Below are 16812 nucleotides of genomic sequence, written 5' to 3'. Positions count from 1 at the left end.
AGTAACAGAAGAAAGTCAGTCCTGCAGGAGCACGGCTGGCAGGGAGCTGCGGTGCCGCAGTGGGAGGGGGACTGCGAAGATGAAGGTGAGTGGGAGGGCGGCTTTTTTGGCACAGGAGCGGAGGGGAACGGTGCAGGCAGTGACAGTGGATCTGGGGCACGGGCAGGCGGAAGACAGGACAGGCTGAGAATGTGGTTTTGCTCATTTCTGGTACCTCAGACAAGTGTACTCACCAAAAATGTTTTAAAAGTTCTTAAATAAACTTCTTTCCTCAAGTAAGCAATGGTTCTAATGGAAGGTCATCACATTCTCCCATTAAAGCTTTAATAGATGCTGCCACACGCATTTTTCAAGGTTCTGATGTTTTTCAACGATTGAGACTGAGTAAGTCTAAACATCTGATTTACTACAAATACTTCATAGGGGTTTAGGTTCATTTTCTGAATATGTCTGCTTGACAGAAGAATGCGGCCCTTGTGCCCTACAGAAGATTTTCAGCCAGCTTTCATTGAAGTTCAGTGGGACATTCCAGATGACATCAGTGAGACCAGAAATGGGCTTTTAACACATATAAGAGTGGAATGACTTCCTGCCCTAAAACAGTTAACAGTCTTTGAGCCTTTCTCTTATTGACACAGTCAGCTCAAATGGCTTTTAACTTAGGTGAATGTTTAGTCCCAAAAGTGGACAAAAGGAGACAGCACAGAACAAGACAGCATGGAACAAACCCAGAGCACTTATGATCACCACACCAGGGTTGCCAGTATGTTTCCACTTCTGAAGAAAACAACACTCCGTTGCAGAATTTTTGTCAGAGGAACAAGGGACACATATTTACAATAATTCTTTCCTCAAAATGACACAAACATTCACTTTGATTTCCTCTGTTATTTTAAAACAGCACCAGTTTGTGCTGCCAGCGTTGGGATCTATTTTTCCTTTCGCCTTCCCAGCCTTCACTCACCCGTGGGTAGCACCTTTCTCCTCACAGTAAGATTCACCTGCCCGTTTCGGGCGGCGTTGTGCATCAGATCAATCACGTAGCGGTGGGTTTTGCCGGCCACTGGAATCCCATCCACGTACACCAGCTCATCACCAGGGTGGAGACGGCCATCTCGGTCTGCTGAGCCCATGGCAATCACTGCTCCAATGAGAATCTAGGCAGCAAAGAAATAAAATCCTGTCATATATTGCACTGAGCCTCCAATTTAGTGACATGAATATTGCAGTGATTTTCTCTTTCTCGTGAAATTAAGCTAGTGGTTTAGCACAGGTGAAGAGCTCTGTGTGTGTCTGAAAGCTGTGTTTGTCCTCTCGTGGGTATGGCTGAAGATGCTTCCTCGTCTTTGGTAAGAAGGTAAGGTGTTTCCTGTCACCGTCATATTTTCTGAAAAATCCTCTTTGCCCAGGATTTCTCTCCTGGGAAACTGAGAGGCCTCAGAGAAAAAGGAAAACAATATTATCTCATTTTCTTCTCCTGTGTTTTGCTGCTTTGGAATGTGGTTGGAGATTGTTTATCCAACATGTGAATTGTTTTGACTTAATGACCAATCACAGTCAGACTGTGTCAGACTCTGAAGTGAGAGTCACGGGTTTTTAACTATTATCTTCTAGCCTTCTGTCTGCTTCTTTTCTCTATTCTGTAGTATAGTTTTAGTGCAGCATTCTTCATATCATATCATCATGTCATGTCATGTCATGTCATATCATATATCATCATATCATATAATAAAATAATAAATTAGCCTTCTACGAACATAGAGTCAAATTCATCAATTTCTCCTCCATCCAGGGGACTCCAAAAATGCCATAGTTTCCCACCTGCACAAGAGAGATACACCAGAGAATCCTAACCTGGGTTCTACTTGATACGTTCAAATCAAGATAATCAGCCTCTAGGGAGTGTTGAGTTTCTATAGACTACTTTATAACAAAGACTTAAAAATATTAATTCCATGAAAGGATCTTTTTTATTTAAAATTACCAAGTCTGTGTATTTCTTATCAAATATTCTTATCAAAGGTTCTTCACTGCTGTGTGATTTAAGCTTATAAGCATATGGAGTCATATACCTGAGATCAGCAGTGGAAGTGACCCCACTACACAGAGCTGGCTTTGGGACTCTTTAGGGGGAAAAAAGTACTATATTAAATGTTACTCTAAATGAATGATTGCTCAGACAGTGCTTGGTTAAAATGGAAAAAAGAGGAAAAAATGTCAGCTTTTTCTGGGCAGATGTTGTTTTCCCAAATCCATATTTTAATGTATTTTGTATGGGACATATAAACTAGTAAAAAGTCTGTCCAGAACCTTGTAATGACTTTCTCCACCTTCTATGCAGATAATTTCACATAATTTCTTAGCAGAGGATGTATATATTTTCCCCATGGAATAACTGGTAGAACAGTTGAGATTGATTCCAACAAAACCTGCTTTCTTTGAAAGAATATTAAAGCATTCACAGAGCGTGTTTCAAATTTTCTGTTCTCTTTTTCAGTCTGAGAGTGAGCACAAAATGATGGATATGACATGCCATGTGACAATCTGCTTTTAATAATAAAAGAAAAAAGCTATGAAGCATTGCTTTTCATGATGAATTGCAAAGGCTAGATGTAGTAATCACACAGGTGGGCCTGTGTTTTTTTGTGGTCTTAGCTGCAGAGTAGCAAGTGTCTCAGCATGGTGTTTAAATGAAATCCCCTGTGGAGCCTGGAGAATTTTCCCCAGTTTTTCACCTCCCTTTGGCTTACTTTTACTTTCAAAGCTTGGCAAAGAGAGAACATGATGCAGCTTTTTCCTGCTTTCTGGTGTTCCTGGGATCCTGTTAAGCAGTGCCAGGCTGAGTGGCTAGAGAGGCTGTTTCAGGTTCTCTATCCTGTTCTTCAAATGGTGAAAAGTATACCTCAAAGCTTTTGAAAATACTTTGTGCAGAATTCAACCATGAAATATGTATTCATGCTCCTTTACCAGACAGAAGAAAAGCTCTCCAAGGCTACCTTTAGCTAGATAGCCACAAAGTATTCTCAAAATATTTGAGAATTAGGCATCTTACATGAGTAAGAATTTCTTCCTAGTGAATTTGAGAAGAGATGGGTGATAACCCTCTGCAGCTTGGGAGATTGCAGGGATTGGCTTCCTCCTTTGGTTTTCTTAAACATTTGCAGTTTTTTCATAATTTTCCGACATAATATTAAACAATCTGAGCATCTTTAACCCTTGTAAAAACAAAGTGCAGATTGTAGCATGGTCGGTCATCAGTATACACAGCAAACCATAAAAAGTCTTTCTAGATCTGACTAAGCAATTTTTGCTGATATTTCACATGTCCACCATGTAATGTGATTGTGTTACTCATCTCAGGGTTGGATTCCTAACATAAGCGCAGAGTCATACTTTAAATACTTCAGCTAGGTGTGTTTGTCTAGATGATGGCTACCATATCTAATATTTGGGATATTTAATAGCAAGACTAACTTAATTTTCATAAAGTTTTCATTTTCTGAGTCTGAGTTTGTCTCTTATGCATTATCTGCTCTTGTTTCATGGCTGAGAAGTTGCCATAATAGTTATCAATTCTACATGCAAAGCACAAATTGGAAAATACATATCAGGATTATATTACCTCTGAAATGCAGTTCCAAACTGGCATGAGGTTGCTTTGAATGCATGAGAAGGATGATGGCATGCAAGCAATAAAGAGTGTGTTGTAGAGAAAATGAAAAGTTTCTTTTATTGTTTGAGATTAAACAGGACAAATTCTGGGATTAGGATGATTGTGGCAGAGCCTAATCTGAAATTAAAGCCTGCGCCTATTAATTTACACAGGTTAATCTGCTTTGATACTGATTTTCTTTGTGATTCTTGGTAATTATCTGAAGTTGTGTTTTAGTTTTTCTGAACATAACACTGTAGCTTCACAGACATATAGCAAAATTTGTATATACATATAAAGAGTGACTCACCTAATTTTAAGTATCAGTGGTGTTTAAATCCAAGCTAATCACCTGAACTCTGTCTAATCCCTGTTAAAATAGGACTTCCCAAGGCATGGCCTTATCCTAACATTTTTCTCTATGGACATCTATGTCTTGGAAATGTAGAAATATACTTAGAATATATCTTGGCACTGATAAGAAAAAGAATACAAACATATATCTTGAGGACATTTTTGAGAAAAATCCCAGTCTGTCCGTGTTGAAAAGACAAAACTGTTAGAGAAATTACGTATGTGTTCCTGTGATTCTGAGTTTGAGCTGCACAAATGTATGCAAAATATTTCTCTCTTTTGGGACAGCAATTTGCAACTTCAGTAAAGTTCCAATTTTGCAACCTTTCAGTAATATTATAATTCACCATAACAGAGATTATCTCTAAATCCTCAAGTTACTGGGAGATGTGATAAATAGCTGTTGTAGTGCAATATTATAAGATTTGAGAGGTGATTTGAAATGGCACAATTCACGGCCTTGATATTTGAAATTTATCAATAAATTTAAGTGTTTCCTTTCAAAAGGACTTTAATGCTTACAAATATGAAAAGTGGAGCAGTACAGCAGCTTTTTCTCCTTCTAAGGTGCCAGGTAGCTGATATAACTAGGAGGAAACTAAGCTACAGTCCCTCTATAGTGTCCGTATTACCCTTCTAAAATAATGTTATTTGGATTCCACTTCTTTGAAAAAGTTATTGCCTTATGCTGAAGAATCCATATTCCTTTTTAGATATCAAACCACAAAGACAAAATCTTCCTTTTGTTCTGTGTTACCTGATGGCACAGCAGGAGAGCTGAAATAAAAATTTCAAAGCGTCTCAGTTCTTGTTTCATAAGAAAGGCAGGGGTTTGGAGAACAGGCAAAAACTGCTTCTGCTTTTCTGCAGGTGAAAGGAATGGGAGGCTGCAGGAGGGCTGCCCATGGGGGGGCAGGGAAGCAGTGGAGGAGAGAGAACAGAGTTAAGAAGTCTTGTACTTTGAATATGAAATAGAGGGACACTAAAAAGAGTACATCTGTTGTGTTTATTGGTGTTAAATTTGAGCAGTGACAACAAGATGTGCAACCACGAGGGAGTGAGAATTGAAAACCTCAGTGCTGCAACATTTAATTCTAAGAAGGTTCTTTTTGCCTTTTACAATCCTCAGCTTCGAGTTAGGCTCTTCTTAACTCCTGGGGACTTTGAGAAATGTTTGCAAAGACATATAAAGCCCATTGGATTGGTAAGTCTTGGGGAAAAATGCTTTTGTATGTGCAAACCATGGAAGAGAGATAGCAGCCTTGAGGCTAAGGGCAGGCTGAGAGCAATTGTTCAACAGGACAGTGAAATGTGTTAGAGGGTGGTTCACAGAGGGCAGCGGTTTTGGTCCTGCTCTCCAAAAATAGCAAGGTGCTTATCTCTGCCCTTGATATCCAGCTATGGCTCTTTGACTTCAGACAGTAAAGTCAGGTCAGTCCTTTGCTGAAGAGACACTAGAAACAGCTGATCCTCTGTAGTACTTTGGTGCATAATGCATGTAGCTGCAGGGCAAAAGGCTTGCTTCAAAATTTCTTTTCTACTGGACTGCTGAGCAGACTGAGAGACTCAAGTCTCTCACAACTCTGGCATGTATTATGGATATGAACTACCAGAATATCAGATATTCTACACAAGTTTTCTCATAGTCCTTTGGGTTGAAATAATTCAGTTTTATATAAATAATCGTCTTTTAGAGAAGACATTTGAGCTACACTTTTGCCCATGAGATTGTTATAAACCTCCAACAGGAGATTTATTCCATGACTACTAATTATCCATTTGTAATGAAAAAAGCACTAAAGGAGACACCAAGGGAGCCTCACAAAATACTGAGCAGCCTTGTAGCCAGGGACACTTTCTTGGGGGATGGGAAATGCCATTAGACATTACTGTTCAGAGCAGGTAGAAGGAGATTTCCAAATCTTCCTAGAACATAGAATAGTTTGGGTTGGAAAGGACATAAAAAACCCTCTAACTCCAATCTCCCTGCCATGCCATGGTCAGGGACACCTTCCACTACACCGTGTTGCTCAAAGCTCCAACCAGCCTGGTTTTAAAGGCAGTGCTTTTCTAGTGCCATTTCCAAAGAATCTGAAAAGATAAAATAGAACATTTCCACTAACACCTCAGAGATTTCCTTTTTGGCTTCACCCAGTATGTGTGCTTTGAGAGCTTATCCTGGCTGGCCTGTCCAGAAGGGACAGGAAAAATGCTCAGCTGGGGAATGTGCAGATGATGGCCCAGTGGCCTCACTGGGACATGCTCCACAGGAGGAAGTTACATATCAGAGGGGCTCAGACACACTGCAAGTGTAGAGGATGAAGCAGTGTTGTCTTGGAGTCCTCATGAGCAGCTATACTTTACATTTGAAAAACCATTGAAAACACTTATTCTAAACTAGACTGAATTTCAAACAGCACTTGAAGCATCTTTTTTAGAATACATTGCATTCTTTTCTTATTATGGGAGATATCAGTAAAGATATCTCCTGTTAAGATTTATTAGTATTTTGACAGATATTGACAATTTTAAAATATAAGAGCTTCTTTGTTTTTCAAAGCCATGTGCTTGTTATTCTTAAGACTTGAATGAAAAAAGATACTATTCTGAATTAATTTGAATATGGAATATATAAATTATTGACTAGGGAATATACAAATCTAATAATTAATTATACATTATCTCAGAAATGTGGTAATATAGGATTAAGGCCATGCTTAAGATTGTGATAGTAAAACACTATCATTATTGACTTGAGATTAGTCCTAGCTGTCAGATTATAGTTACATCACTGAGTTTTTTTGAAAGAATACTAATTCTGCCTGCTCTCAAAATTATAGTATTCAGATAGATCGGTAACTTATAAAAATATTTATACATTTGTGGTATGTCATGCACATTTGACCCACATTTTCTGGGCTTCTACACTGTTTCTTTTAAATATTGTGCATGAGATTTATTTTATATTATATTGTATTAGCGAACCATCTATGTTCATTTTGCTTCCTGTTATTTAGTTACAGGGCTGCCTCCCTCCTAATGGTATAAAGCTGTCATTTTTATGCCTGCTGCCTCATATGATGTTGTCATTTAACCTGGAACACTGACTATCACTCTGTGGTAATGTCTTCTGTTTCTGGAAATAAACTGCATTGTTGACCATGTCTTTTAACCACACACAGACATTTTGCATACAAGTTGTCAACTCTGAACACAGTTATGGACAGTCTTACGTAATTGGATTTTTGGAATCTTCTGCTTAAACTTGATTTCGAAAAGCCCAGATTAAGAGATGCCAGGTCACACTCTGCAGTAATGGGATGAGTGATGCTCTGTTTCCACCTTAATGCCTTCTTATTCTAACTTAATTCTCAGATATGAAAAACCTGAGAGTTCTGGGTTTTTATATGGATGAATAAAAGTAATTTTACTTGTAGTCTTAAGAGGGTGTTCATTTGGGTTCAGTTATGCAGTAATATTTTTCTGATCTTTACACAGATTATAGAATGTGGAAGGAAAGGGAAAATCAGGAAGAAATAACTCACAGGCTGCCCAGGCTCATCTCCTCCCAGGATCCTGAAGCCAAACCCAGACTCCATTCTCCGAAGGTGAACATCCAGCTCCTTGTAATCGGGACCTGGTTTAAAGAGAAATCCCACTGAGAAATCCCATTTTGGCCTTGTCTTGAGAATTTACACCAACCCCTCCCACCTTGTGTTTATTGCACATGACTAATGGCATCCTGGTTGGAGCTGGTGGAAACAAATGGGCCACAGACAAGGAGGAGAATTGGAAATGTAGGTGTCTCTTGGAGGGTGGTTATGTTCAGTAGAATACACTAAACCAAACTAGAATACATTCACAGAAGATCAGTATGGAAAAGTCTGTACAAAACAGAGCTTAAAAATGTGTCTTCTTCCTAAAACTGACTGTATAATGGACTGCTGCTCATCCACCTCTGGTCTTTAATTTGTCTTTTTCTTGCAGTTCATTAAATCCTACAAAGAATAAACTGAAATGGGAGACAGAGATACATCAGTCCAACTCACAAAACACCAAAATCATTACAGGCCATTTAAGTTCCAAACACAGATATATATATGTCTTTTTATGTAATGAAGCTTTTAAGTATTCCACTTCCAGGTAGTACCCTCAATAAGGAGTTTTGATGAAAATTATCATTATAAACCTCTCAGTCTCAGAGTTTAAATTGAAAGCTAACATCATTAACTTGAACTCCTTAATGCTACTCAATTAAAGTCTCAACAGCTTTGTGAATCAATAAAGTTGCATTTCCATATGCAACCCTAACCTGTCTTTAGACATATATCATGTCCTGTAATATATCAGTTGAGGAATATAGAGTCTTTTAAAAGTCAGTTTCTTATAAAAGCATCTTTAGCTTCACTTGAAAGAACACAGTGTTCTGGGATAATAATAATAATAATAATAATAATAATAATAATAATAATAATAATTTAAGTGAATAAGTGAATAAGTGAAAACAGGAAAAAAAAAGTGAAACTGTAAGCGTTTAGAGGACTAAGAAGTTGCTTGTTATCTGTTGTGACTATTGCTGTCTGCATGCTCAGAGCTGCTTTAGGCTCATCACCTAAAGCAGTGATTGACAGGAATGGTCCTTCCTATGGATTGCACTCTGGTCATTGTGACACAAAAGCTTTTGGTCAGGGTCAGAAAAAGGGTATGACAAACTTTATTTCAGCAAACTGCTCGTAAGTGTCTCCAGTTGTGCCTTGTTCCCTTAGGATGGGAGGGATTACAGATGGCTGAAAAATGGCACTTCAGCAGCTCTCACTTACAGATCTCCCCTCAGAGCCATCAGTGGGCACCTCATAAACTGTGGAATTTGGCACATGCCAGGTGTAGTCTGGGATTAAAGCCTGATTAGTTTCAGTCAGGTATTATTGCAAAGACAGATACAGAAAGACATGCACTGGCTCTATATTAGGACTGTACAATGAAAAATCCCCTGGAAACAGCAGCATAGTGCATTATTTGAACAATCTGTATTGGTGAAAGTGAGACTGAATCACAAATATTTCAGTTGGTAAAATAAAAGTATTACCTTTCCCTACCAACTTCCTTTTCATTTATTGAGAAGACAAAGCCAAACAGAACCAAGCGTCATACTGACTTTTGCCATTTATTTGATGCGTCTCAGCACTAAAGAGCAAATGAATTCTGGGTGTGTACAGTATGTTAACTTAATGCAAATAATTTAAAAGTTGTGAGAGGCAAAGGAATTTCAGAAGAAAGCAGTCCTTTATCTGGTTTGCTGTGCCTGAAAGGATGGGGCTTAGCACTAGGGAGATGTTTTTGTAGACAGACACAGTGTGATCAGCATTTGAAACCCAGGTTTAACACTCAAAGGCACTGTCTCCAGCAGTCTGTCACAACCTGAGCACTGCCTTTACTGAGTACAAGTGAATGAATATGCACAGTTGGGGATACAATAAAGAAATATAAGAATGTCAAGTTGTGAAGAATACTTGCTCTGGCAAACTGAGATGGAATGTCCCTCGGATACATTGACAAAGCTGAGCCAAACCAGTGCTGGCAACAGACTCCAAAATAAGGGACATTATTTAGTTTTTAAAAGATGCTGTTTTTCTACCCTATTTAGAGTGAAATAGATAAGCCAGCTTGACCATGAAAAAGTTTAGGTTAAAAAATGCTGTATAGGGCCATACTTTTCTATGAGCTCCAACACAGTTTGGAAGCCTTTGGATCAATTGCCTAGGCTACAATGCTCCTTCCCAAAGACTTGGGATTCTGTGGAGTCCATTGTCTGCCAACAGGTCACTGAAAGCTGCTTTTATAAAATAATGTTCTTTTCAGTCTCACTAAGGAAGCAAAACACTGGAAAGGATGGCTGGGTCATCAAGTCTAGCTTCCTGTTATTGCAAACCTCTGCAAGCAAACAGCACACAGACCTTACCAGTAAAGACACAGGCAAAGAAGACACTGGCAACTGAGCTGGTCTGTGGCCTTTGTCACTAGGTCACCCACCTTGCAGTAATATCATAATATCACAGTATCTCCAGTGACTGGTACACAACCCTGTGTGCTGTTTCAGCTTTCATGTTGGGTATGATATGACTGACTGATCACCTTTCCACTGCTCTGGAGACAGCTACACCACAGATTCCTGAACTTACATCTCTGAAAGTGGATCTGACTTCTACCCTTGGTTTATGTGCTTGAGCGATTCATGAAATAAGACAGAAGACTTATTGAAAGGCTCTCCAACAATATTAATCTTTCAGTCCAGAATCTTCTAGCAGAATTGCTTAGCTTTTTTCCAGCAATTTATCTTTACATTTCATGCTGAGCACTGTCTTTTCCAGGCTAACATGGAAGTGTTACAATTATAACTGGCATTTTGTAAAATGGAAAGTATAGATCAATTAAGCACATATAACTTGTTTGGTGTAAAAAAATCAGTTACCAGGTTAGTCCAATCAACCAACTTTTGCTAAACTCGCTTTGCACAGCTCTCAGTTTATCTCCACATCAGCAGTTAGTCTTCCATCAAAAACACATTCTAAAGCCTTGCTGCTACTAAGATCCTTTTTTCTTGTTTTTGAAAGACAGGTAAATTGTTCACTACTTTGTACTTTTTCACAGGAGCTCATGTTTGATAGATTTACTAAAAGCCCCTATGATTATGTGGCAGCAGTTTCAATATTCCTGAATATACATTGATTAAGTATTCTTACCCATTTAAATGATTACATTTCACCTGATATTCCTCTAGTGTTTGCTTCTCCAGGATTCTGGTACTTTTTTGTTCCTCACAAAGGATTTTTAGATAGACTAAATTTTGTGTTTTCTTACTGGAGCAGATTTTCAGTTGATCATACAGAGAAAATTACCTGTACTTTCAGAAAATGACACTCCTGTGCCTTGCAATATAGTACAAACTGTTGGTTAATATAAGTTTGTTATGGAAAATGTGTCTTTTTGTTTTCTCTTGCTAACCTAGATCAGCACCTTGTGGTTCATGCCAAGTAAGAAGTAATGAATATGCTTGCAGACAAACCAATACTGAATTAACACTGTCTTTTCCAGTTTGCTTATCCTTCCAGTCAGCTTAATGTACCTCAATGACCTGTCTCCCCCTAAGGTGAAACTCTCTCTTACTGAAAGGAGAGTTTCACCTTAAAGTCAATATTTTTGCTCATGTAATATGGGTACCCTGGGCCAGAATGACAATGCTCCCTCTCCTTCCTTGCCTCTCTACACATCTATATTAGAAAAACAACTTTAACTTTGCTTGCTAGTAACTTAAATCTCTTTTTTTTGTTGTTATACAACTTAGTTTCTTCTTTTTGTGTGAAGGAAAACTTTCTAAACAGTTCATTTGGCCTGGAAGAAAAAAAATCACACCAATTCACTTTGCTAGGCTATAAAACCAGCTGGCTCCCCATGAATTTGAGAATGGTATTGGACAAGCTGTGATCTGATCATCACTGCACAGGGAGGACAGTAAAGAGTGTTGGGAAATTCTTTCTGGTTCCTGAATGATGGGGGATTTGCTTTAAATGTAATGGTACCAGAATACATTGTTACTGAACAATAGTGAGATCTCACAGGTGAAGATGCTATTAGCAGCTCCCAGCTACCTTTCTGCACTGTATTCATCTGCATCTCTGGGTGGACAACACAATGAGATGCATGCATGAAGTTGTTTCTTAAATGTTGAGAAAATACACGGCTGAAAATGCTTAATTAATTTTTTGTGTGAGACAAGGTGAACAAGTGCTATGTGATTTTACAGTGATGAACCTGGTATTCAGGATGATCCCGTAAATATTGATATAAATTTTTTTTAAAATCTCTTCTATATTGCAATTAAAGGAAAGATGAAGTGCTTTGCTGTAATAATTTTACAGTCTTTCTGGGTGTATTCAGCTACCTACTGAAAAGAAAAACTAATTTGGACTCCTTTGCTGAAGATGGTGAAGATTTTTGTTTCACACAAATAACTATAAATTGTGAATTGGAATTGACACAAAACTACAATAGCTTCATCTGAGTTTCAGATGCTCTTGAAAGATGTGAAAAGCTTGAAAACAGTCATGAATCTGCAATGTAAGTAGCTTTTTAAAAAAACATACATATTCCCTCTTGATATTTATAGAGAGGGAAGCTGGCAAATAAAAAATTCAGTATGAAAATCATCAAGAAAAGAAAAAAGAACTGGTGTGCTAACAGAGTAATTCAACGTATGAACCCTACTGTTTTATGCAAAACCAGTCCCATGTTATATTTAATTTAGGATATCTGTCCAGCTTGTATAGAACTAGAAAAACTTTGATGGGATTGTCAAAACAGCCTTTTTTTTTTTTTTTTTTTTTTGTATGGGATGCATGTTTTAACTGTTCAGTTAGCATGATAACACTGGGAAATGAAATATTTCTGTTTTTAAAAAAAGTCCATTGCTATTTTACAAGATCACTATTGACTCAAACACCCCCAAAATCTCTTGATTTTGAAAGCTTTTTTTTTATATTTTTAGAGAACAAGATATAAGTAGGAAAGCAAGGAATTGGTGATAGAATTAAGACAGAATTAAATTCAGATATAAAAAATTATTTGGCTTAGATTTGGGCATGAGCTATAGAGATACACTTTTATGCTAAAGAGTCAACACTAATATATGAAAGTACACATAAAACACAGTAAAACAGAAACAAAAACTGGCTGAGGAAAAAGAAATACCTTTCCTTTCTCAAAATGCAAATCTATTATAAAAAGATTTGGCAAAAGCATTCTACAACCCCACAAAGATCATACACAATAAAATGGTGACTGGGCAGTCAAGACTGTCCATCATCTTGAGAAATGATTAAAAAAAAGAAGAATAGCTAAAACATAAAATGAAGGACAACTAGTTTACAGAAAACAAAGGCTGAAGAATACTTGCCAGAGGAATCCGCTCGAAAACCAGTCCTGGGCAGCACTTGTTCTGAATAGGAAAATGGGGAATTAAAGGTGAAATACATTTCTCAAGTTATTTAAAGATGCAGCATCAATTTCTCTGCTGTGTTTTGAATTACTAAAATGCATTTTAGATTTTTTTTTCTTGAGTTTTTATATTCTCCTCCCCTCCTTCTTTACTTTCCATGTGGTACATGTACATATTCCTGCTAGATTAAGACCTCCCTGGCCATTTCTGTGCAAAGTCAAAAAGATGGTGAGGTGGTAATGTTTCTTTAACACAATGTAGGCTCTGATGAAGATAAAATTTTTAGTTTGGTGAAAACTGTTAAAAAATAGTGACAATATTTGTGTGTATTCAAGTACAGCAAGAAAAGGGGAAATTTAATGGGTGTGTTTGGATGACTTGACCTCAGATGTCTTGACTCCTGCTTTTATACAACTCCATTGCAAAATGTCTTTTATCATCAAGACAAGGAAGATTTTTTCAGGGGATGTATATTGCCAATAAGAACAACTGATTGTAGATGAAGGGAAACACAGGTAAATCCCTTTAACGTACCTTTTATGCAGGATGTTTCAAGGTATTTGTATTTCAATATATGAAGTGCAGCAACTAACTGTCTTATTTTCATATAAAACTATTTTGCTTGCATTAGAAGAAGCTGGATGAGTCCATAGCTGAATTCAGTCATGCTTCCTTTGCTAATTTTGAAATGTTCTGAACAAGAATTTCTGTTTTATTATTTTGGCAGCACCCTGAGTGATTTGCAAAACATTCCAAGCCAGAGGTGATTTCTATCGGCCTACACAAAACCAAAGGGCAAATCAGGTATCCCATGTAGGTGACTCTAAGCCAGAATATCATACCATGCATGTTTCATGCTCCACCATGTTTCACAACAGCATTTGTAGGAGAGTGAAGCAACCTATGAGTATGTACCCTCTTGCTAAGACAGAAGGGTGTGGTGAGAGACACAATACAGCATTTCCCCTGTGGGAAGCTGTGTACCACTCTGAAAGAGTTTAGACTAAAGCCACCTGCCTTCTGGTGGACTGCCTCCTAAAGGCAGCATGGGCTGCAGTGGCAGCAGCTGAGTGATTCAGAGCTCTCTTGAGATCATACTGAACTGGTTGTTGCAGGGCAAAGATGTTTTCCAAAAGACAGCTCCAAGGAATAGACATGTCTTAAATATTTTTGGTAAGGATATTTAGGTAAGGATACCCAAATCCAGGTCCACAGAATGGGGACATCAGTTTGGATTTGGTGTTCCTGTTGCATTAGTGTTTACTGTCTCTGTTGAGCTGTGTCATGTGGGCTATGCTGTCTGACTTGATAGGTGGCTGCATGTCTTTGCTTTGGTGGTTAAAGGAGACAATTCCTTCATGCACTTCAGATTTTATACAGTGATTTGGGATTCTTCCAGTGAGATGTGCTATCTAAATGTAAAATATTGCACCATCACAGCTCCTGAAAACCAAAACCTTTGAAAGTGATGCTGCTCCACTGCAAACTTGGAGAAATGTTTTTTTTTTACTCATAGCCTTTTAAGATTTTAATGGAACTCAATTTCATCTTGTTAGTCTCAATCAGCTTTTAGGTTTGAAGGTACACAAGCTCTTTTGGTCACTCATCTAGAATTGCTCTTTGGAGCTGCTCTAAGATTGGTTCATTCTGTTTCCATTTCTGCTTGCAGTCACTCTAATATCACCCAGAACTGGTCCCAAGCAGCAAAGTGAAAGAATCACCATCATTCTCAAACTGTGACCAATTAGGGAACAACTTGCTCTGTTAAGAAAGACAGCTATATATTTTAAGTAAGTTAGCAGTGTCCTTTTTTGGGAACTGTTATTTGTGGTCAAGCAAAAGTGCCTGTCAATGGTTTCCTTCAAAGCTAATCTCATGAAGTCTGACATTGTTTTTGTTCCTTTGCCTTGCAGAACTTCATGTAGATTCTCACAGTGCTAGTTATCATCTTGTGACCAACCTTTCAGCACCTAGGGTGTGTTTTCACTGTAGTTTAGGAATTCACACACATGAAAATTGGAACTATGCTATGCTGAAGATGCTGAACCAAGCCCTAAAGCTTTTAAATGTCTGATCACCAGAAAGATAAACCCAGGTGCAGATTTGTGGTTTTGGTAACCATAGCAAAGCAATGTTCATATTAGGAAGAATCTGCTGTCAGCAGTAGGGGTCTCTGTGCAGAACACATAATTGTGATAATGTCACTGACACTTTGGAAAACAAAATATATCCTCTAAATAGCTGTGCTCATGTTACAAGCAAACTGTTAGCAAATAGTAGAAAACTTCAAAGAACCTTTACCATAGAGGAAGGGACTGAATTAGCACTGTCTCCATCTGTCAAATGCAGAGATAAGTAGTTTTTTTCAAAACTCACCTGATTCTATTCTCAGAGACCCTACAGAAAAGCAGCTTCAAACAGAGGAGAAATGACTGCTGGGCCTGGTCCTCAGCAGAACAGAATACATGCCATTTGTGCACATCCTGGTGCCTTCTATCTACTAAGGATAAATTGAGCTGGTAATTTTACCAGAATACTGAGAGAATCTAGTGAGCTTTGTTTTATAGAAATCTCTCAATTAGGTTTATAGGAAACTAACTTTCCATTTATTTATTATTAAATTAATCCTGACATTTTTCTAAACTTTTAATAGATTTTTTTTAGTATGTTAGATATCCTGCCTCTTCCTCATAGGAAATGAGTTAGAAGAATGAAATTTTGGAGAGGTCAGGACATAGAGAAAAATCTACCCAAAACTGCCACCATGAAGAGGCATTCAAAGTGCTGAAAGTTTCTAAAATGATGACATAAAATTTCTGTATTCTCCCTGCAATGCCTTTTTGGTTAAACATCTGCAGCTGCATTGCCATGGGTAGTTGTAGTCTTTCATGTGAAATAGGAATTAAGTACTTACAAAGTAGAGCTTGAAAGTATAATAAAATACTTGTTAAATTTACTGATTTAATTTTTTTTTTAAGTTCAGCTAACCTGTCCTAGAAAAGGAATCAGGAAAGTAAAACTAAGAAATCTTCTGAACTGTTGTTTCTATATAACTATATTAAAATAAATCTCCACCATGGTGATGACTCCCTGTGCTCTGGGGAATGGGGGTGCAGCTGTGCATTTCGAGAAGTCTTGCCATACATCAAGATCTGGGGGTTGAAAGTAGATCCCTTCCAACACAAACCATTCTGTGGCAATCATTCTATAATTCTTTGCATATCAGATGAATGCAAAGTCAAGATTAATTTTGCTATTAGAAGATAGAACAGCAAAAATCTTGCATAGCCACCTTCTGGTTTAGTCTAAAATAAATTACTCTAATAGATTTATTTCATTTTCACTCATTCATTTTGAACTGAAAGCTGTAAAATATTTGTGAAAACAGCCAAGCAATAAACAAGACCTGGGACATAATCCTGATTTATATGAAATCAATGGTGAAAATAGCAGGATTCTTTGCTGCCAAGATACAGCCACAGGAGCACAGCTCACCCACAGCATGACACAAGGGTATTTTTATTTACACCAGTGGAGCCACTGGTATTCTCTGGAGGAAGAGTTATGCTGATGAAAGGTAGGGACAATATTTGATAATATTTGTTTTCCATATTCTGCTGCTTTCTGGATCAGTCTTGGTTGATTGCTAAATACATGGAACAAAACCAGCACAAGGGAATATCTGTATTTCAGCATCTCAGTACTAGCCATGCTTCAGGTAAACAGGAGTTTCACAAGTGAGAAGAATGAGTGTGATTATGCTGCAATGTCCCTTCCAAAGCTGTGCAAGCAGCAGTTTGCCACAGCTCATTGG

General features: G+C 37.8%; 1 protein-coding gene and 1 long non-coding RNA gene across 3 annotated transcripts in view; one reads left to right on the top strand and one right to left on the bottom strand.

Annotated features, from left to right (window-relative positions):
- The window catches only part of MAGI2 (membrane associated guanylate kinase, WW and PDZ domain containing 2), a 699256-nt gene that overhangs the window by 61981 nt on the left and 620463 nt on the right, over positions 1–16812 (bottom strand). For both annotated transcript variants that reach the window (XM_030238194.2, XM_030238195.2), the window contains exons 13-14: positions 7552–7643; positions 965–1157 (exon numbers count right to left, since the gene is read on the bottom strand). In XM_030238194.2, coding sequence (XP_030094054.1) covers positions 965–1157; positions 7552–7643 — 285 coding nt within the window. The remainder of the gene's footprint in view (positions 1–964; positions 1158–7551; positions 7644–16812) is intronic.
- LOC127061344 (uncharacterized) lies at positions 6–7611 on the top strand. Its single transcript, XR_007780840.1, has 3 exons — positions 6–85; positions 5136–5210; positions 7505–7611. It is a non-coding gene; the product is annotated as an uncharacterized LOC127061344 (long non-coding RNA).

Source organism: Serinus canaria, chromosome 1A (genome assembly GCF_022539315.1).
Source record: "Serinus canaria isolate serCan28SL12 chromosome 1A, serCan2020, whole genome shotgun sequence".
In the NCBI taxonomy this organism is placed as follows: Eukaryota; Metazoa; Chordata; class Aves; order Passeriformes; family Fringillidae; genus Serinus; species Serinus canaria.
Note: the sequence above shows the minus strand (reverse complement) of the source record. Positions and strands in the feature narration are given on the sequence as shown.